Source organism: Danio rerio, chromosome 20 (genome assembly GCF_049306965.1).
Source record: "Danio rerio strain Tuebingen ecotype United States chromosome 20, GRCz12tu, whole genome shotgun sequence".
Taxonomy (NCBI): Eukaryota; Metazoa; Chordata; class Actinopteri; order Cypriniformes; family Danionidae; genus Danio; species Danio rerio.
The window spans coordinates 37001603-37019915 of record NC_133195.1 but is presented as its reverse complement, the minus strand read 5'-3'; the positions used below and the strand labels follow the sequence as shown (position 1 = coordinate 37019915).

Here is an 18313-nt window from a genome sequence, read left to right as displayed (position 1 = left end):
CGATTGCCTTTTTAATGATATGTTTAATGATTTTTATCTTTTCAACAACATCTCAGTCAATCACACATTTCTTTTATTTTGCTTACAGAGCTTTCCCGATTTGTTATTCGTCTCCATAGCTACCAAGCTCTCTATCCCAGTCCTCCTCCATGTTGTTTACTGCACCCGATACTGCTTTGACATTCTGCTGGTTCTCCTCCTCTTCTTCTTCCTCCTCCTCTTCCACATTATCATCGTCATCATCAGCTGGCAGATTAAGCGCACTTCCATCAGCGCTCATCCTCACCCGCTCATCCTCCAGCAGTTTCTCTCTGAGACGCTGCAGGCTCCCGCACAGAGCTTGGACCCTGGGACAGGACCACACACGGGCTAACGGGACGCAGATGATGCCACCCTGCTGGTAGACAGGCTGCTGCTCACATGCATTCCCTTCGGCCCCATGATGCAATGCTTCCATTAATGGAGGAGAGTAGAAATGTGCATTGTTGTTCATGTTCTCTCTTATGAGCCATTGCTGCCTCAGATGTTGAGCCTCATACAGGACCTCATTAATCAAAGTCTTCTGGTAGATGTTGTTATCGCACAGGCTCGGATACACCACCCTGTATAGCTAAATGAGGATTGGCAAAGAAAAGAGAGATGCGAGTGCAAATACACGCAGCTTTCAAATGGGAAATAACTAAATTTCTTCTTTAGTGCGCATGAAATTAAAACACCCTATTTTTCAAATTTTAAACATTTTTTGTATTTTTATCAGAGGTCAATTTACTCTGTTTATTTGCAAGTGTAAATGATTATTCTTTGTGATCCATGCACTTTAACCCACTGAATTTTGTTCTTGTTTTGGTAATCTTCAATCAAAGTCTGGCTCCTGGGCCTGGTTTTTCAAAAGTAATCTACTGGAATTTTGGATAAGGGATCGCATCAAATCGTGAAAATGGGTTTTTCAAAAGAAAAAACAGATTACATAATTTACAAAATTAGATCACGTAATTCAACCTTGGTTTTGATCTGGATCAAACCTTTAGTTTGGGTTTTTCACACCTTTTTTGTAGGATTTGGATCACTTAGATCCAAAGAACTTGGATTAAACTGATCCCATCAGAAGGGTGGATTCAGCGTGGATTTTATGCCCAAATGTAATGAAAACTGAAAAATTAATCAAATAATACTCTATTTGGATCATGCAGTATCTTACAATATATCCTATTTATTCATAAGGTTTTAATTTTATTTGTTCATGCGTCAGGCTATAGTGATTAGGAAGGCTTTAACATATTCAGCCTTTCGGTATAGGCCTACAACAAAGATTTTGACCACATAAAATAATTCCTCAAACAGCTGTCAAAATTGACCAAAACATTACATTTTATTTGGTCACTAAGTGATACATTTATTCATCACAATGGAAAATATTTTTCTTTTAGAATATGTATTAGTGATGCATGCAACAATTACAGAATAACCAAAAAAAAAAATGCAAAGAATGGCAAATCACTGATTTTTTAAAATCACTTTCAACAATTGCAAAAAGAGACTGAAAGTGCAGAAGCACAGCTTCATCTGACAGAGGAACAACTGACTCTGACCAAACTGCAGCAAACCAAGGCCAGACTTGAGATCCGCCTCATAAAGGCTACGCTCAGTCAAGCTGCTCTCTCCACATCAGATGAGGAAGTCTGAAATTATTGTGGAGGTTTTGACATTAGGTCTTTTTTTGTAAATTCAATACATTTATATTTCAAACTTGTCATAATTATCCTCAATGTATAGTGTTTGTGTTGTAGGTCTCACATGAGCGGACGCTCATGCTGGAAGAGGATGGGGTGGGGGTTTTCTTGTTTTTAGTTTTTTTTTTTTTTCAAAAGTGTATGTTTTCATTACAAATAAAAATAAAGTTATATTTTTTCACACACTGGCTATTCTACTCTTTGCTTTTTACATATCTATAGTTCTACAATGTGATTTCCTATCCTGTTTGAGCACTGGTTATCCAGATTTAATGATCCTGAAAAGTTCCTATCCAGAACAGATTTATCTAATCCAATGGATCGATCTGTCCTCTACAACACCAGCAGTGATCTCAGATCAGTTCATCCTGACATTTTAATCTGATTCGTGAACTTGTTTGAGGAACCAAATTAGCCAGAGATCAGTTAATCAGAGATTAGAGATTTGTCAAATCATCTTAGACCATTTAAGCGAGGTACGAAGAATAGACCCCTGTATTTAGAGTGGTGGTCATTCTCTGTTAATGTCGGCCACAATGTTCCTAGCCACGCCCCTCTTACTGTTAGTTGCCAAGTAGGAATGACGCACATAAAGAAAGAAGGCCCTGCTCCCTACTCAATATTCCATTTCAGTTGTAAGTGCATTACATACTAAGATAAAAGTCTCTGCAACCTTCGGTTCACATGGATTTTAAGGCGATATTTGCAATCCAACAACATACTAAAATAATTTTTACTTCGGACATTGGAAGTTGGAAGCAATAGAAGATTAAAGTTAATGGCATTTCAGGTTAACAGGGTTTCTACATGTATCATGAAGTCACATTTAAGATTTTGTAGGACCTTTTTAAGACCAGTATGAAATTCCTGACTTGCACAAGGCTAAACACTAAGGATTTTTTCTAATGGCCCAAAAACATTTAAATAACCATTAAAAACAAATGTTATGATAAGGAAAATAATTAAACCATATTGGTAAATAGAGTTCATAAATAAACTTGTTAACTTTTATTGAGATGAAATGTTAGTGATTGGATAGGTGTTCGTCAAATTGGGTAGCTTTACATGGATGTAGAAAAATTAAGCTGAGATTTATTTTATTAAGCTTTAGATTTATAAATTAAGACCTGTTTAAAATGATTTAACACCTACAACACAATATTTCAGTGGATTTAACTTTTTAAGACCTAACATTTGGCATTTGAAATTTAAAACATTTTAAGACCCTGCAGATACCCTGGTTAAAAATGACGATGTCAAGATGATGTAGCCAATAGCATGGTATGCTTTGGGTGACCTGAGCAGAAATCGCATCCTCCCTCTATCACGAAATTGCTTCCTGTTTGTCTATTCCTGTCCTTTCTCAATAAAGGCAAAGATTTTTGTAAAACATACAGAGCAGAAGATTTTTCTGTTTAACTAGTTTACTAATCAGTGTGTTTTTACTGTAAGTTTTTGCTTTGTATGTTTAAAAATAAACTAAACTGAGTGATAAATAATAAATAGAAAGTGCAATATATCTGATAAAGAAAGAGGCAATGAAAGTACATCTCATATGAAAGTTTTTTTTTTTCCTCACCAGTCTGTACACTGAAGGTTCCAAGTGTTCGGCATTACTCATGGACCGATTTACTCCATCAAAATTTCTCTGGAACACTGCAATCTGGGTGCAAAATCCCACATCTCTCCAGTGGCCAGCTGCTTCTCCGACTCCAGTGAATTGAACGGAGTAGCCATGTTCTCTACAAACTCTATGAGCCCTGAGAGGGAGAGAGAGAGAGTTTTGATATTTCTGTTGGCCAGAAAAAGTGTTTAATTTTTTACAAACATGGATGATTCTATGTACAGTAGGTAAATTGCATTCCCTAAATCAGTACTAGAAAAATAGGACACTAAATTGTGCAAACTTGCTCACCAGGTCTGAAACTCTGCTCTGGTCCATTCAAACTTATGATCATAGTTTCTGAAGCCTCTCAGGCCCGGCAGCAGCGGGTTGAACTCTGCATTTGGTGTGGTGACAATCACAGCACCGGGCGCCATGTAGCCGAACACCACCTCTGAAAACCTCTCCACCTCCTCCAGCTCCAGATGTTCGATCCTTGACGGGGTAAGACATTTTAAGCTGATTAACTACAGACATACTATTGTGAGGTAAATTTACTTGAATTTAAAGATGGAAAACACTTACAGCTCAACACATGTCACAAGATCAAATCCTTTGGTGCACGGCTCTCTCTCCATTACAGACCCTTGGTACAACTCGATGGTTAAAGGGCCATCGCTTGGCTGAAGGTAATCACTCACCAGTGGTGCTAATGAATGCCTGGATAAAATATAGAGTTTAAAATTAATTCTCTAAATTAATTCATCTTATATTATTGACAAACTTTAAAAGGTCATTTTTAACTTAACATAAGACCAGTTTTGATGTCCAATAGGTTTTTCATACAAAAATAGAAAGAAAACTGATTTCTTATTCTTGTTTATACCGTATTTCACTCCAAACCAAATTCTATTTTGTTTTCTATTTTGATAAATAGACATTTTTTTTCTGACCAAGAATAGCATTTAACAATTTTCTCTTTCCAAGACACCTTAAAACTCTAAATAATTACAGGCATTTATACATGAATTGAGGTAAAGTTAGTTTTATATTCACACATTCAGACTTTTTTTTTTTTCAAAAGTACCATGGTAAACAATATAGAAAGCATGTCACAAGTTATCACTATCACTATAACGAATGTGACTATTAAACCGATTTTACCTCAATCATGCATGAGAGTGAGAGAAAATGTATAGAAGCCTGATTTGCAGTTCTGAAATTGACTAAAGTATGTATCTTAGAAGCAATCTAAATACATTTATGTAGTGTAAAACATTGGCCTAATAAGATTGCTTTGTCATTTTAATGTCTTATATTATTACACAATAAATGTTTCGCCAACTTACATTCTTTTCAGGAGGACGACACTGTTTATATCAACTCCCACTAACAACTGTATGCCGTTGCGATGAAACTTGAGCTTTTTCAGTAAGCAACATTCGGCGCATCCGAAATCGATGACCTGAAGACGGAAGAAACGGCCAAGACAAGGTAGGAAGAAGGTGTATAAAAGACCATTGATAGTGCTAGTTCAAGCAAAGTCGTTTAAAATACAGTTTTTGATATTTGTTTACCTTTCTAGGTCGGTAGGTTTTCACATAATCGATAACAAACTGGTATCGCTGCATGTACAGCGGTGGAGAGAACGGTGTGGCGGTCATGCTGAGAGTGTTGGTCAGGTCTGCTGGTGCTCGTTAAACACATGCTAGAGAAGACGCTTCTGCTCAGGCAGGTTTGACCGATCGAGGGCCGTTGCAAATGCTAACAATTTTTAGCCTGTGTTAATTTAAGGGTTTGATCTAAAATAAAAGTTGATCTGAAAACCATTAAAATAAAACAATGTAAATACTTTTAAATAGATTTATTTGTTTTAGATGCTTTTAATTCAGTTTTTGTTGTGTTAAATGGATTTGGGTGCTGAGAAACTATTTTGAGTTTAAATTTTAATTAATAATTTTACTCAAACGCAAAAATGTTTAAATTTATTAAGTAACACACAAATAAAACGTTTTCCTAACAACACTGCAACAATATTGAAAGCATGAATTTATATAATTTCGAATGAAAGCAAACCGCAGTAAATGTTTTATCTCAAGATGGCGCCTTTAGTTAATTTGAGTGTGTGTGAAAAGAGTCAGACAGATTAATCGACAGAAGACAGCACGAGGAAGATTTTAATGTTGTCAAATTCTATTTGGTTGTGTCTGAAGTTCATACTTTAGTAAGCTTTTCTGACAATTTAGTTTTCTTAACTATGATACTGTGTAGGCTTACTGAAATGTCATCTCTTTATTTTACAGATGAACTTAAACGTTCTCCAAATTCTCACAGGTAGGATTAAGATTGTTTCGCTTCATTTTGTGGAATTATTTTTTCTTTTAATCAAAATTAGAGGTTACTGAAATCTGTTGACCTCTTTCTGTTTTATACAGTGGTGATATCTAAACCTCTATCTTCTGTATTTTAGAAAAAACAATTCCCATATAAATAAATATTTACTTAAATACTAGCCTATATTTGAAAAAATATGAGCAATAGTAGTAACATTTCTTTTCATTTTAAATCACTTTATTTTTATTTTTTAAATGTGGACCGTTGGATTAAAAACATGGTACACTTTACATAGACAAGCCATTTGTATCTGAGATGGTTAGTTTAAAATTCTCATGTTGCTTCTTAATCTGTATGTGATTACTTAGAACTCAAATATGCCGCATGCTACTATTTTGCAGTCCTGTTTGGGTCTCTCATTATAAGTAGGCACTGCTTCTAGTCTCTTAAGAACCTCAGTGCCTTCAACAAGTTGCCTGGGAGAGAGAGAAAGATGTCAGAACCGATGAAATTTGTAACTGTGGTAAATAGCAAAGCATTCATCTTTCAGATATTGTCTGCATTATTGATGCAAAGTTAAATACCAAATGTTGGCTTTCTTATGTACTTATGCTATCTCTTGTAGTCATTACCCGAAAGCCACATATTTGTGATCCATCCAGGTGGCTGGCTGTAGTGTGATGTAGAACTGGGAGCCATTGCTATGAGCACCTTGGTTAGCCATTCCCAGGATGCCACGCTTATTGTGGGATATGACAAAATTCTCATCTAAAAGAGAAAACCATAAAAACCTAGTACTTTGTGTTTGCATAAACACTGAACCGATGAGCCAAAACATATGATCACCTGCCTAATATGAAAGTTTAAGCATTGAAAGTTTTTAATATTTAGATTTTTTTTAAAAGTATGTATATTTACACTCACCGGCCACTTAATTAGGTACACCTGTCCAACTGCTTGTTATGTAAAATTTTGATCACCCAATCACATGGCAGCAACAAAATGCATTTAGGCATGTAGACATGGTCAAGACGATCTGCTACAGTTCAAACTGAGTATCAGAATGGGGAAGAAAGGGGATTTAAGTGACTTTGAAAGTGGCATGGTTGTTGGTGCCAGACGGGCTGATCTGAATATTTCAGAAACTGCTGATCTACTGGTATTTTCATGCAGAAACATCTCTAGGGTTTACAGAGAATGGTCCAAAAAAGAGAAAATATCCTGTAAGCGGCAGTTCTGTGGGTGGAGGAGAATGGCCAGACTGGTTCGAACTGATAGAAAGATAACAGTAGCGCAAATAACCACTTGTTACAACCGAGGTATGCAGAAGAGCATCTCTGAACGCACAACATGTTGAACCTTGAGGCAGATGGGCTACAGCAGCAGGAGATCACACCGGGTGCAATTCCTGTCAGCTAAGAACAGGAAACTAAGGCTACAATTCACACAGGCACACTAAAATTGGACAATAGAAGATTTGAAAAACGCTGCCTGGTCTGATGAGTCTCGATTTCTGCTGCAACATTCGGATGGTGAGGTCAGAATTTAGCGTCAAACTCATGAAAGCATGGATCCATCCTGCCTCGTATCAACGGTTCAGGCTGGTGATGTAATGGTGTGGGCCCATTAGTACCAATTGAGCATCATGTCAACGCCACAGCCTACCTGAGTATTGTTGCTGACCATGTACAGTACCTTCCTTTATGACCACACTGTACCCATCCTCTGATGGCTACTTATAGCAGGACAACACGGCATGTCATAAAGCGCGAATCATCTCAGACTGGTTTCTTGAACATGACAATGAGTTCACTGTACTCAAATGGCCTCCACAGTCACCAGATCCCAGTCTAATAGAGCACTTTTGGGATGTGGTGGAACGCGAGATTTGCATTATGGATGTGCAGCCGACAAATCTGCAGCAACTGCGTGATGCTATCATGTCAATATGGACCAAAATCCAGTAAGGTGTACCTAATAAAGTGTACTATGTATTTATGAATGTATTATATCATCTTTGCACTAAATTAAAAAAATTTTTGCTTATGCGAGTTGTTTCTAAAGCAGTGTCTATGGGGCGGGAAAGTAAATTTGACATTCTCACACAATGTTTTTCATTTTTCTGAACGTCTTGATAACAACATTGTTGAGTTTTTCTTTTATTATTTCAGCAAATAGGATTGTAAAAAAATGTTTATTGTACTCTACTCTCTCTTTTACTGCGCTCTAAATTTTACCTAACTATGATGACTTCTGTTGCTGAGAAACCCAGAAATGTGAAAAGGGTCCATTGAACGAGGCAGAATTCATCCATTGCTCGATTGGTTCGGTCCAAATGCAATAACTTTTATGCATTTATAAGCCTTGGGCATACCCTTATGTATGTATGAGTCTTTCAATGGTTGGTGGAATTTGCCTTCTCGGGCCACCTTTTTTTTTCTTTTTTTTTTTTACCAATACTGACTCAGATTAATCTACAAACCTTTCAAATCAACATTTCAGAGACTTGGTACCATTCGCATTGAAATAACAATGTGGTTCAAAGTTGCTAGGATCTTTATTTCTGTCAATTTTCTAGTATATTGTCTAGTATCTAACACACTGATTTCAGGAACTGAGTAAATATATAATTTACCCAGACTTTAACAATTAACAATTATTAGCAACAATTATAATTTTTGATTTGTTAGTGGTCATAATGTTATGGCTCGTTTGGTGTACAATAAGAATAATAAATTTTAGAACTTTGAAATTTGTTAATAAGGACATACCCTCAAATGTTGGTCCATAGATAGACTCTCCCCCAGTGCCTTTCTTTTCAGGTGAAATATCTGTAGAAGAAAATATCTGTACTTAAGTTTGTACATAATTTTATAACTTAAGCCAACACTGTTCATGGAGAGCCACCTTCCTGCAGATTTCAGTTGCAACCCATATCAAACACACCTGCCTGTACTTATCACATGGCGTTCAGGTCCTAATTAATTGGTTCAGTAGTGTTTGATATGGGTAGCAACTGAAATCTGCTGGAAGGTGGCTCTCCAGGAACAGGGTTGGCCACCCCTGATTAAAAAAATATATGTGTTGTTTTTAAATACTGTAAAAGTATATTATTAATTCATACCTCCACCTTGTATCCAGCCATTTGGCACCACTCTGTGGAAAATCGAGCCTTTATAGCTCAACTCAAGGTTACTTTTAGACAAACCAGCCTCTCCAGTGCACAGTGCCTTAAAGTTCCTACACGTCTTTGGACAGACGTCTGAGAACAGCTGGCAGGTTACATTTTAAACACTTTGAGAGTGTAAAACCCCAACATTTATCTCTACAACAATTTCTCTCATTAATATATTCTTCTTACCTCAAACAACAGTCTGCCAACTGCCTCTCCACCATTCTCAATGTCCATATAAACAAAAATATGCTGTAGTAAAGAGAGAGAGAGAGATGTTGCCCACTAATAAATGTTTTTAGTTGCCTAAATATTAAAGGCATTGTTCACTCAAAAATAAACTTTCTGCCATTATTTACTCAACCCTTACTTATTAAAAATCTTTGAGTTTCTTTCTTCTGTAAAACACAAAAGAAGATATTCTGAAGAAAGCTGGGAACTGCTAACCATTGCCTTCCATAGTAGGAGAAACAACTAGGCCTACTATGGAAGGCAATGGTTACAGCTTTCTTCAAAATACCTTTTTTTTGTGTTCAAAAAACGAATAGAAATTCATAAAGGGTTGGAACAACATGAGTGGAAGTAGATAGTACAGGCATTTTTTCATTTTGGATAAACTCTATATTTAACGTTATTAATTTATTTTTATAAATTGAAGTATCATTACAATATCATATCATTCAATATCATATTATCATTTACCCCAGTGCTCCGCAGGTTACTGATGTAAAACTCCTCAGCTAGTGCCATATAAAGAGCCTGTGGTCGATGGAAAGTAAACTTCCACTCTTTCTCTGCCCAGCCGGACAGTTTCCTTTCATCCCCGAGCAACTGGCCGTTTGCGAAGGACATTATACAGCCGCGGAACTGCCAGACCTCTCCTCTCAGCTCCTTAAAAAGTGGACGTAAAAGTCAGATCTAATTGACATCAAGATAGCGGTGTATAGTTCAGTGGCTCACCGTCTTTTTATTAGACAAATAGTCCTGCCAGCCACATTCCAACAGCGGTAGGATTGTTGGATCATCAAATGAATCTGGGAATTTATTTTTTAATCCCTAAGTTACAGAAGCAAACATTAGCTTTTGTGAACAATTGTGCTTCAATCAGCAGTAAGGTTAGGGGTTTTTATTAGATCAGAAAAAGAAACTTTACATTACCTCCGCAATGCTTTTAGCTATTTGAAAATTAGGTTTATTTAACAGACCGACGATTTCCAAATGTACAATGGATGCCATGTTGTGGAAAGTCGAAGCGTCCTGGTTGCCAGAGTTACCAAAGCCTGTGACGTACAATGAAGTCGACTGTTACCTTTTATTTGGTTTATTTACACAAAATTAATTAGCTACATTCTCTTATTTTTATTAATGTAAATGAGTACAAACTTAATACAAACAAATACAGTATACCCGTCTTACTTTATTACTTATAAAAAATGTTTTTGTTAGTAATCACTTTCTTCCACTCTAGTTCTAAATTTAGATGACCAGAAGATTGTTAAACAAACACTGTAAAATAAAATCTGTTAGTCATGATAGCATGTTTTAAGACATTGTAATTTATAAAATTAAGTAAGTGCCTGATTAACTTAGTTTAACAAGTTACAAAAGCTGTTTTAAGTCAGTTTAACATAATAAAAGTTCAATGGACTCCTATAAAGTTAATTTGATTCAGCTTAAAATTTTAAGGCAACCAGGATGTATTTTTACAGTTTGGTTTCCTTACATTTTAAGCTTAACCTTATGAGTCCATTGAACTTGTATTATGTTAAACTGCAGTAGACAGCTTGCGTAACTTATTAAATTAAGTTAGAACATGATTACCTTAGTTTAATAAGTTACAATGACCTAAAAATATATGCTGTCAGGACTAATTGATCAGAGAATTTTTACAGTGTGGTTTATGATTCTTTTTAAATACATTTCTATCATCAGCAATTTTATCCTCAGTCGAGGTATTTTCATGACTGTGCAATCATTCCATGCAAGTTTAGAGCACTGGTGTGCATTTATGTGAGTGTTATTTTCAGTGTTATGTAAAAAAGTGATATATTACAATCTTAATCATATTTTAATATATATAAAAAACGCAAACACAACACATACTTTCACATTACTTTACTTAAAAGGTAGTTACTTATTTAAAAAGTGGCTTATAATTGTAATATGTTACTTTTAAAAGTAACTTTACCCAACACTGATACATTTCTGTACCTCAATACTCTTAAGACACCACAGAAATACACAAATCATAATTGATGTCAATGTTTTTTTGTATTGTATTTATCTATGCTTGTAAATTATTATATTTTATGCAGATGCTCTCTCATACAAAATCTGAATTCTTTTCAAATAGAGCTTTTTGGGCTATCTGCAGTTGTTTTCATAATAAATAACAATGCAGAACAAAAAAACAAAATATTGCAATATAATTTTTATTAACATTGATCTACGTTTTTAAATATAATAAGCTATAAAATGTAAGGTGTCTGTAAAAATCACGCCAAATTCAGACTTATTTACTGTGTTCAATCATGCGTTTAATAATCAATTGAACAGAACACAATAACAAACTCCTCTTAAAAATATAAATATGATGTAATGTCAACCAGCACTGATGAAATACTGTATTCTAGATCCCCCCAAAACTTTTCTAGATTCCCCCAAGCTGTATCAGGCCTGAGTCTGTCTTAGTGGACTTCTCTAGGGCCAGAAACCGGTCCAGTTTTTGTAAAAATTCTGTTGGCAGGTTGAGAGGGGATTTGTACGTCTTCATGGTGGTGCTCAGGTATGAGATGAGCTCACAGCCTTCCTCAAACTTTTGTAGCTTCTTTTTGTACTTCTGACGAATATATTCTGAGTTCCTGGAGTTGAATGCTGCACGGTTGAGAGATAGACAGTAATTTCAGATGTGGAAACAGACTTTGATTGATCGGAAATGATCATATGTTGAATGAATTCATTTAGCAAATTATCAAAAAACGTATGATTAAAACCCTATCTACAGGTATTTTAAGTCAAAGGCTAAATTATTAGACATTAAACACCTTTTAGATGAAAGGCCAGGTAAAGTATAGCAGATCTCTTCACACTGAGAAAGGGGAACTTTGGCTTGAGTTGACCAACATCAGTCATGGCTTTGATTATGGGCACAGCCACGCTCTACAAAAACAAACATGGATACGATACACACACATATATAAAAGTAACAAACTAAAATGGTAGATAAATTGCCACAAAAAACTTTAAACACATTAATTTGACACTTGTTGAAATAAGGTTTATTGGAACAGAGCATTTTGTTATGTGATCAATATTAATAGCAAAAAAAAAAAAAAAAAAAGATTAAGAGACTGAAGTTATTGGCTGTGTTTCAGTGGCCTCTTACTTGTTCCAAGTAGCCCAGGATTGGTAAAGAGGTTAGTAAGACTGGCTCTTCCAATGGAGGCAGCTTATGTGGAAGTTTCTGGTCCCAGTAAGTCTCAGGTGATCTGAGAACAGTAATATTGTGAATTATCAGCGTTTCATAATTCTGTATTACAAATAGAGCAGCAGGCTATTATTATTATTATGATTGTTGTTATTTACTCTCTCACAAGTAGTTCCAAACATTAACAAGTTTCTTCTGTTGAATACAAAAAAAGGTATTTTGAAGAACGTTGGGAGCCTGCAGATATTGACTTAACCCGTGTTGGAGGTAACGCATTACAAGCAACGCGAGTTACGTAATAATATTACTTTTGTAAGTAACGAGTAAAGTAACACATTACTTTTAAAAATTAAGTAATAATATTTGTGTTACATTTAAAAAATAAATTTAACTCGTGTTACTTTTGTGAATTAATTAATATGCTTTTAAAAATAGTTTACTGAATTAAAATTAGTATAATCACATTGAATTACACTCAATGAGAAAATGAGCTCCTCGTAGGAATAGACAGAAACCAAGATGGCAGAGCCTTACATTTCTCTGATGAAAATATTTTCATTATTTTGAACACATGGAAGAAAAGAGGATAGTCTCAATGGAAAAGTAGCAAACACATTGCTTTCAAATTTCATTATTCTGTTTATACAGCATGTAAAGCATCAGGAAGTTCTCAGAAGGTAACATTTATTCTATTTATTTTATTAGTTTTTAAAGGTAAATAAAGGTAAAAGTTATACATTGTGTCGTTAAATGCAGATCTCCTCTATTTAAAAAAGAAAAATACACCGCAAGTTCTGAAAGAGATCAAGGCAGGTTTGAAAAAAGTAAATATTGTAATGCATTTCATTCAAACATAACTTTCCCCAACACTGGACTTGACTATAGTTTATTAATATAATTATTATTTGTATTTTATTAATGTCAGTGCCAATCACTTAAATTCTTCAGAAAATCATCTTTTGTGTTCAACAGAAAAAAAGGAACCAACTTGATGAGTTGTAAATGGTGAGTACATTTAAAATTGTTTTAGTAAACTATCCCATTAACATTTATTATTAACAACATTTAAAAAAAAAAATTATTTTATTGTATTTCAAAACCTAATCTGTTGTTGTGACGTAACTATTACATGCTATTACTTAAAACTTTAGTGTCACGTGATGATCTAAAATTTCTTCTAATATGCTGATTATTGTGCTCCAAATACTTCTTATTATTGTAGTGATTAGACTGTGCTGATTGTTTTATGAAAACATTTATTCTGAAATCTTCATTAAAATAAATCCTTTAAAAGTGTAAGTACATTTTAATTTAAAAATATTGATTTCATTTAAAACCTTCCCTTTTCTCTTTCTATAGGGCAAGTGCTGACCTGAGAAATTGCTCTTGTTTCTTCTCACTCTCAAAAATATAGATTTTATTTCGGTACTCAGCAGCGTACTCCATATTTCCACGCAGTAGAGCCTCGTACCTACAGATACGAAAGAAAATGACCTTGTTAATGTTTACAAAGGGTAAGTCTTTATTAAGCTCATTTTCACCATGAGTGTTATTGTGTGTTTTGGCTATACCTTTGTTTACCATCCAGATAAGTGACAGGACAGAACCCCTTCATCTCCACCTGCTGAGGGAACCTGCTCTTCACCTGTCCAGCACTGAGCTTATGAGGTAAGAGTGAAGCAGGGGGTAACGGGTACGGGCAACCTGGTGCCACAAATTGCTCCGGGGACTCTAGAAATCTCTTTTAAGAAACATATAAAGAGAAACAGTCAGTTAAATGAACATTTCTGTGCACAAATGAACATGCTGTCTGACACTTTACCTCGAGAAACTCCCTGCTGGCCATTTTGTAGAACTGGCCCTTGAACTCTGCAGCCAATTCCAGTGAGGTGTTATGCGAGCAGTCCACCAGATGGCGATGGAGAGCTAAACTAACAGGGCAGTAGTGCCCAAATTCACCCAGCCGGGACTGGAGCTCTTGTGGGGTAATGCACAGTCGGTTTATACAGGCTGCCTGGCCTGTGAGGATGACAGGAAGTTGTCTCAGAACTTGACAAATTATTGTGAGGTAAGTGCAATTTTCATGAGCTATACAGTCAATCCAAAAATCATTCAGACGCCTTCAAGATATCTCATCAATTTATCACACGTTGTTAACTATAGCTGAGAAAAATAGATGATTCACTAGAGTAGAAAATGCTACTTAAATATGACAAGAACTCTTTGATATAAAGGTACATTATGTAACTGATTACACTCTACAAATAGTTATTTAAATAACTGATGGTATTGCAGTGTTAACACAACTGTCATTATTTTTTTTTTTAAACAGCCTCAATGGCAGCCTGTAGTGGCTCTAATTTCATCCAGAGTCATGCAAATCTGAATTTCGATATGTTCCAGACTTGCTACAGCAGTTCTTCAGTTTTTGTTTGTGATGTTAAGTTCACGGTATCAATATATCGGGAACACTTTACAGTTAGGTATTAGTTAGTTAGTTAATGCATTTACTAACATGAACAAACAATGAACGATGCATTTGATAAAGTATTTGTTCATGTTAGTCAATGAAAAGACAGTTGTTCTTTGTAAGTTCATGTTACTAAACTTATGTAACTAATGTTAACTTGGATTTTAATAACATATTAGTAAATGTTGAACTAGGATTAATAAACGCTGCATAAGTGTTGTACATACTTAGTTTATGTAAGTAAATACTTGAACTAATGAAACCTTACTGTGGGTAAATATGTCACAGAAGTATACTTTATCTGGCTCAGGGGTACCCAAACTTTTTCTTATGAAGGGCCAAAAACCAAACTTGATAGAGGATAGTTGGCCGAAGGTAAATATAGTAGGCATGGGTAATTTCCTAATTTACTTGGTAATATTTATAAATGACTAGAAAACATTGCTTTATATTAAGTCAGTATTTTTTTTTTACATTTTACAACGAACTTATTACAGTAAAAACAAAACAATCTCATTTATAACAGAATTACACTAGGTTTTGCCTAGATTTGCTTGCCGATGCCTTCTGCATTGTCCTCTATCTGTTGAATGACAGTATTTATATTTTTTAAAATAATTTACAAGATTTAATTATTTAATTTTGTTTTATCTTTTTTTTGTAGGTCAGCGTTAAAACTAACAAATTAAATCTGCAAGCAGCGATAAAAGGGACCTCGTACTAACAAAAAATGTTAGAAAAGGCATTCGCCTCAACCCACTCATCAATCTCACTATCCTCTAAGTTGCGATGGTGGGCCAAATCAAAGGTTACAATGGGCCAACTTTGGCCCTCAGGCCCTACTTTGGGCATCTCTGATCTAGCTGTTCTCACTTAAATAAATGAACTATAGTGTCATTTACACTATAAAGTGCATTCACTATTAAAAACCTAAAATTATATTTGGCGTTTATATGATTTATGATTTGACTGTGCTGCTTGTTTGACAACTGTGCATTATTTGCATGCTCTCACCTTTGTGAATCCTTTCTAGGTAAGAATGAATGTGTCTCATGCTAATGCGAACCTCATCTAAAATGCGCTCCTGGACCCACCACTTGCTCTTGTGAGCATCAACAGGGGTCCAGTTGTGATACTGATTGTGCAAGTGTAGCCTCAGAGCTTCGGCTTCCTGTCTGAAGCAAGAGTTGCGAATGTTTAGGGCCTGGAGGCTATCGTGATGCACTTGATGAGACCTGTTGGGGAGAGATAGCATAATGGTCAAAATCTTTTACATGTGCATGGTCATTTACATAATACGCCAGACCACAAAAGCACAACAGTAAGACTGTCCATGCTGCAAGATAATAATTATATTGTAAATAATTCTCCTAATGTTTATGTGTTCTAATAATATTATGGTTTAATTCTCACTCACTACCTTTCAGCTTAGTCCCTGCTCTATCAGGGGTCACCACAGCAAAATGAACCGCTATGTATGGCATATGTTTTATGTGATGGATGCCCTTCCAGCCACAAGATTTAATTGCCATTAGAGATTTTTGAGATCATACTTTTTATAAGATTTATTCTCTTAACGTTATGATTTTTAAAAACTTAAATACCTTTGTAGGTTTTAGCAGTCATAATGAATTAGGTTTAGAAATAACTTTTAAAACAATATTGTGAGAAATTGGCTAAAATAAAAAAAGTTAAAGTTACAGTAATAAAATTTTTTAAAATATTAGAAAGAAACTGAAATCACACAAAAAAATACATCTTTTACATTACTAAAATTTTAAACTGAAAATATAAAAGTAAAACCTAATTCAAAATAATAACACATTCTACTCCTAATTCTCATAACAATATGTGTTGTGTGAGTGTTCATGTTGATCTAACCTGTTGTTTTTTTCCCTGTCTCTCAGCCCTCTCTTCAACACTTCCACCGTGTCCAGTTGCAGCTCAACCACCACCATAGGAATAATACAGGATTCTAGTAACTCAGCCTGATGCTTGGTCACAGGAAAGCCATCCAGCACAAACCTAAGCATCAAAAATAAGTATAACACACATATACAGAGATATATGTTTGAGGTTATATATTTTTTTCAGATGTACTAATTTTGGATTGGTTCTCACCCACGAGTGGTACAGACCAGGTTCATCACAGCCACCTCCACACACTGGATGGCCAGTTCATCAGGTACAGTCTGACCCTGTTTCAAATGAATCTGCACCTGACAAGCCAGGTCAGTTTTGGCCTGGCTGTTGAGCACCATCCGTATCGCATCTCCAATGGAGAGACGAGTGAGACCATACTCCCGTGCAAACGCCTGGGCCACTAAATGAAAACAGTTCAGAAGCCATTACTTATTTCTGTTATCAATAAAACACTCCTGAACTTGGTATTCTATTTTTATAAGTTTCTTTATGTCAGGGTTCCCACTTTAAGTCAAATGTCAAATTTCCTGACTTTCACTGACTAAAAACAACTCAAGCTCATTCTGATTACATACCCCTATATACTAGGGATGGGAAGATTAACCGATATGTATCGATACGCGGTCATGCGCGTGCACGATGCGAGTGCATCGGTTGAGCAGCAGAGGATGAATGAAATTTTGGAAGCAAATCGAGATGCATCGGTTTTTGCGAGATGCATCGGTTTTTCCGAGATACAGCTTATATTTTTAATATAGAATGTATTTTTTATTTATTAACAAGTGTTGTCAACCTGTTTTGGCGCATAATTTAATCGACCTACATAAAGTAAGCCTTAGCAACGGATTTGCGGATGTGCACACACTACAACTCAGTGTATCAGGTGTGCGGATGAAGCTAGTGGAGCGCCCTCAGAAAGCGCGAGAAGCTAAACAAACATTTTATTCCCCACTGAGTTTTTAAATCTAAAGTATGGCAACATTATGGATTTAAGGATGGACGACATGACAGGACAGATGCAATTTGCAAAATGTGCCGCGCATCTATAAAATACGCGGGCAGTACGACTAATCTGATATCTCACTTTAAGCGGCGCCACGGTGTTGTTGTGAAAGCATCTTCCAGTGTTTCTGCATCCCCGGCTTTCGCACTGCTTCAACCAGCTCCAAAAGTGGTGAGAAAAGCATTGCAAGTTTTTTTTTTTCCATGCGCAACAGTTCTGCTCGCTCTACGCCAATAACGAATGCTATTGCATTGTTCATCTGCAAAGATATTCAGCCTTGTGTCACGGAGAACGAAGGTTTTAAACACCTCCTCCTGTTAATTTTTATTTAATTATAATAATAATAATATTAATACTAATAATGATAAAAATAATTGGGTGTCACAGTGGCACAGTGGGTAGTTTGACCACCTCACAGCAAGAAGATTGCTGGTTTGTTATATTTTTATTAGCCTGTTGTTTACAGTGACAGTGATGTTTCAAAGCAGCATAACACTGCTAGTTCACAACCTTAAGTTTTGAATAATCAGTGGCAAAATATCTTTGTAAAACTTGTTTTCATAGTTGAAAAGTTAAATCACAATTCTTGTTGTGCAATGCTAAATTTATTTATGTTGAAAGAGTGCAAATATATACATATTTTTTAATATA

General features: G+C 35.5%; 4 protein-coding genes and 1 long non-coding RNA gene across 10 annotated transcripts in view; 2 read left to right on the top strand and 3 right to left on the bottom strand.

Moving 5' to 3' along the window:
* fam102bb (family with sequence similarity 102 member Bb) overlaps positions 1-1915 on the top strand; it is a 42900-nt gene extending 40985 nt beyond the window's left edge. For both annotated transcript variants that reach the window (XR_012395561.1, XR_012395560.1), the window contains one exon: positions 89-1915. The gene's annotated coding sequence lies outside the window, so the exon portion shown is untranslated. The remainder of the gene's footprint in view (positions 1-88) is intronic.
* Positions 4-5095, bottom strand: henmt1 (HEN methyltransferase 1). Its single transcript, NM_001017842.2, is given in 6 exon segments — positions 4-610; positions 3310-3490; positions 3646-3828; positions 3919-4053; positions 4683-4798; positions 4911-5095. Coding segments are annotated over 6 exon segments (1209 nt in total). The 5' UTR covers positions 4998-5095; the 3' UTR covers positions 4-103.
* On the top strand, positions 4694-16921 carry LOC137488665 (uncharacterized). Of its 2 annotated transcripts, XR_011007803.2 has the most exons (7): positions 4694-4827; positions 4919-5064; positions 5637-5667; positions 13681-13780; positions 13855-13934; positions 14095-14334; positions 16644-16921. It is a non-coding gene; the product is annotated as an uncharacterized lncRNA (long non-coding RNA). The 2 variants fall into 2 exon arrangements; XR_012395900.1 differs by lacking the exons at positions 4694-4827; positions 4919-5064; positions 5637-5667 and having other exon boundaries at positions 13626-13780.
* ppil6 (peptidylprolyl isomerase (cyclophilin)-like 6) lies at positions 5887-10085 on the bottom strand. Its single transcript, NM_001020597.1, is given in 8 exon segments — positions 5887-6143; positions 6300-6435; positions 8439-8498; positions 8792-8939; positions 9029-9091; positions 9542-9730; positions 9800-9895; positions 9998-10085. Coding segments are annotated over 8 exon segments (882 nt in total). The 5' UTR covers positions 10076-10085; the 3' UTR covers positions 5887-6031.
* Positions 11355-18313, bottom strand: part of ak9 (adenylate kinase 9) — a 29506-nt gene continuing 22547 nt past the window's right edge. For all 4 annotated transcript variants that reach the window (XM_073933382.1, XM_680817.10, XM_073933383.1 and 1 more), the window contains exons 28-36: positions 16858-17059; positions 16618-16761; positions 15751-15971; positions 14089-14285; positions 13838-14007; positions 13639-13737; positions 12225-12327; positions 11884-11998; positions 11355-11713 (exon numbers count right to left, since the gene is read on the bottom strand). In XM_073933382.1, coding sequence (XP_073789483.1) covers positions 11490-11713; positions 11884-11998; positions 12225-12327; positions 13639-13737; positions 13838-14007; positions 14089-14285; positions 15751-15971; positions 16618-16761; positions 16858-17059 — 1475 coding nt within the window. In that variant the 3' untranslated portion in view covers positions 11355-11489. The remainder of the gene's footprint in view (positions 11714-11883; positions 11999-12224; positions 12328-13638; positions 13738-13837; positions 14008-14088; positions 14286-15750; positions 15972-16617; positions 16762-16857; positions 17060-18313) is intronic.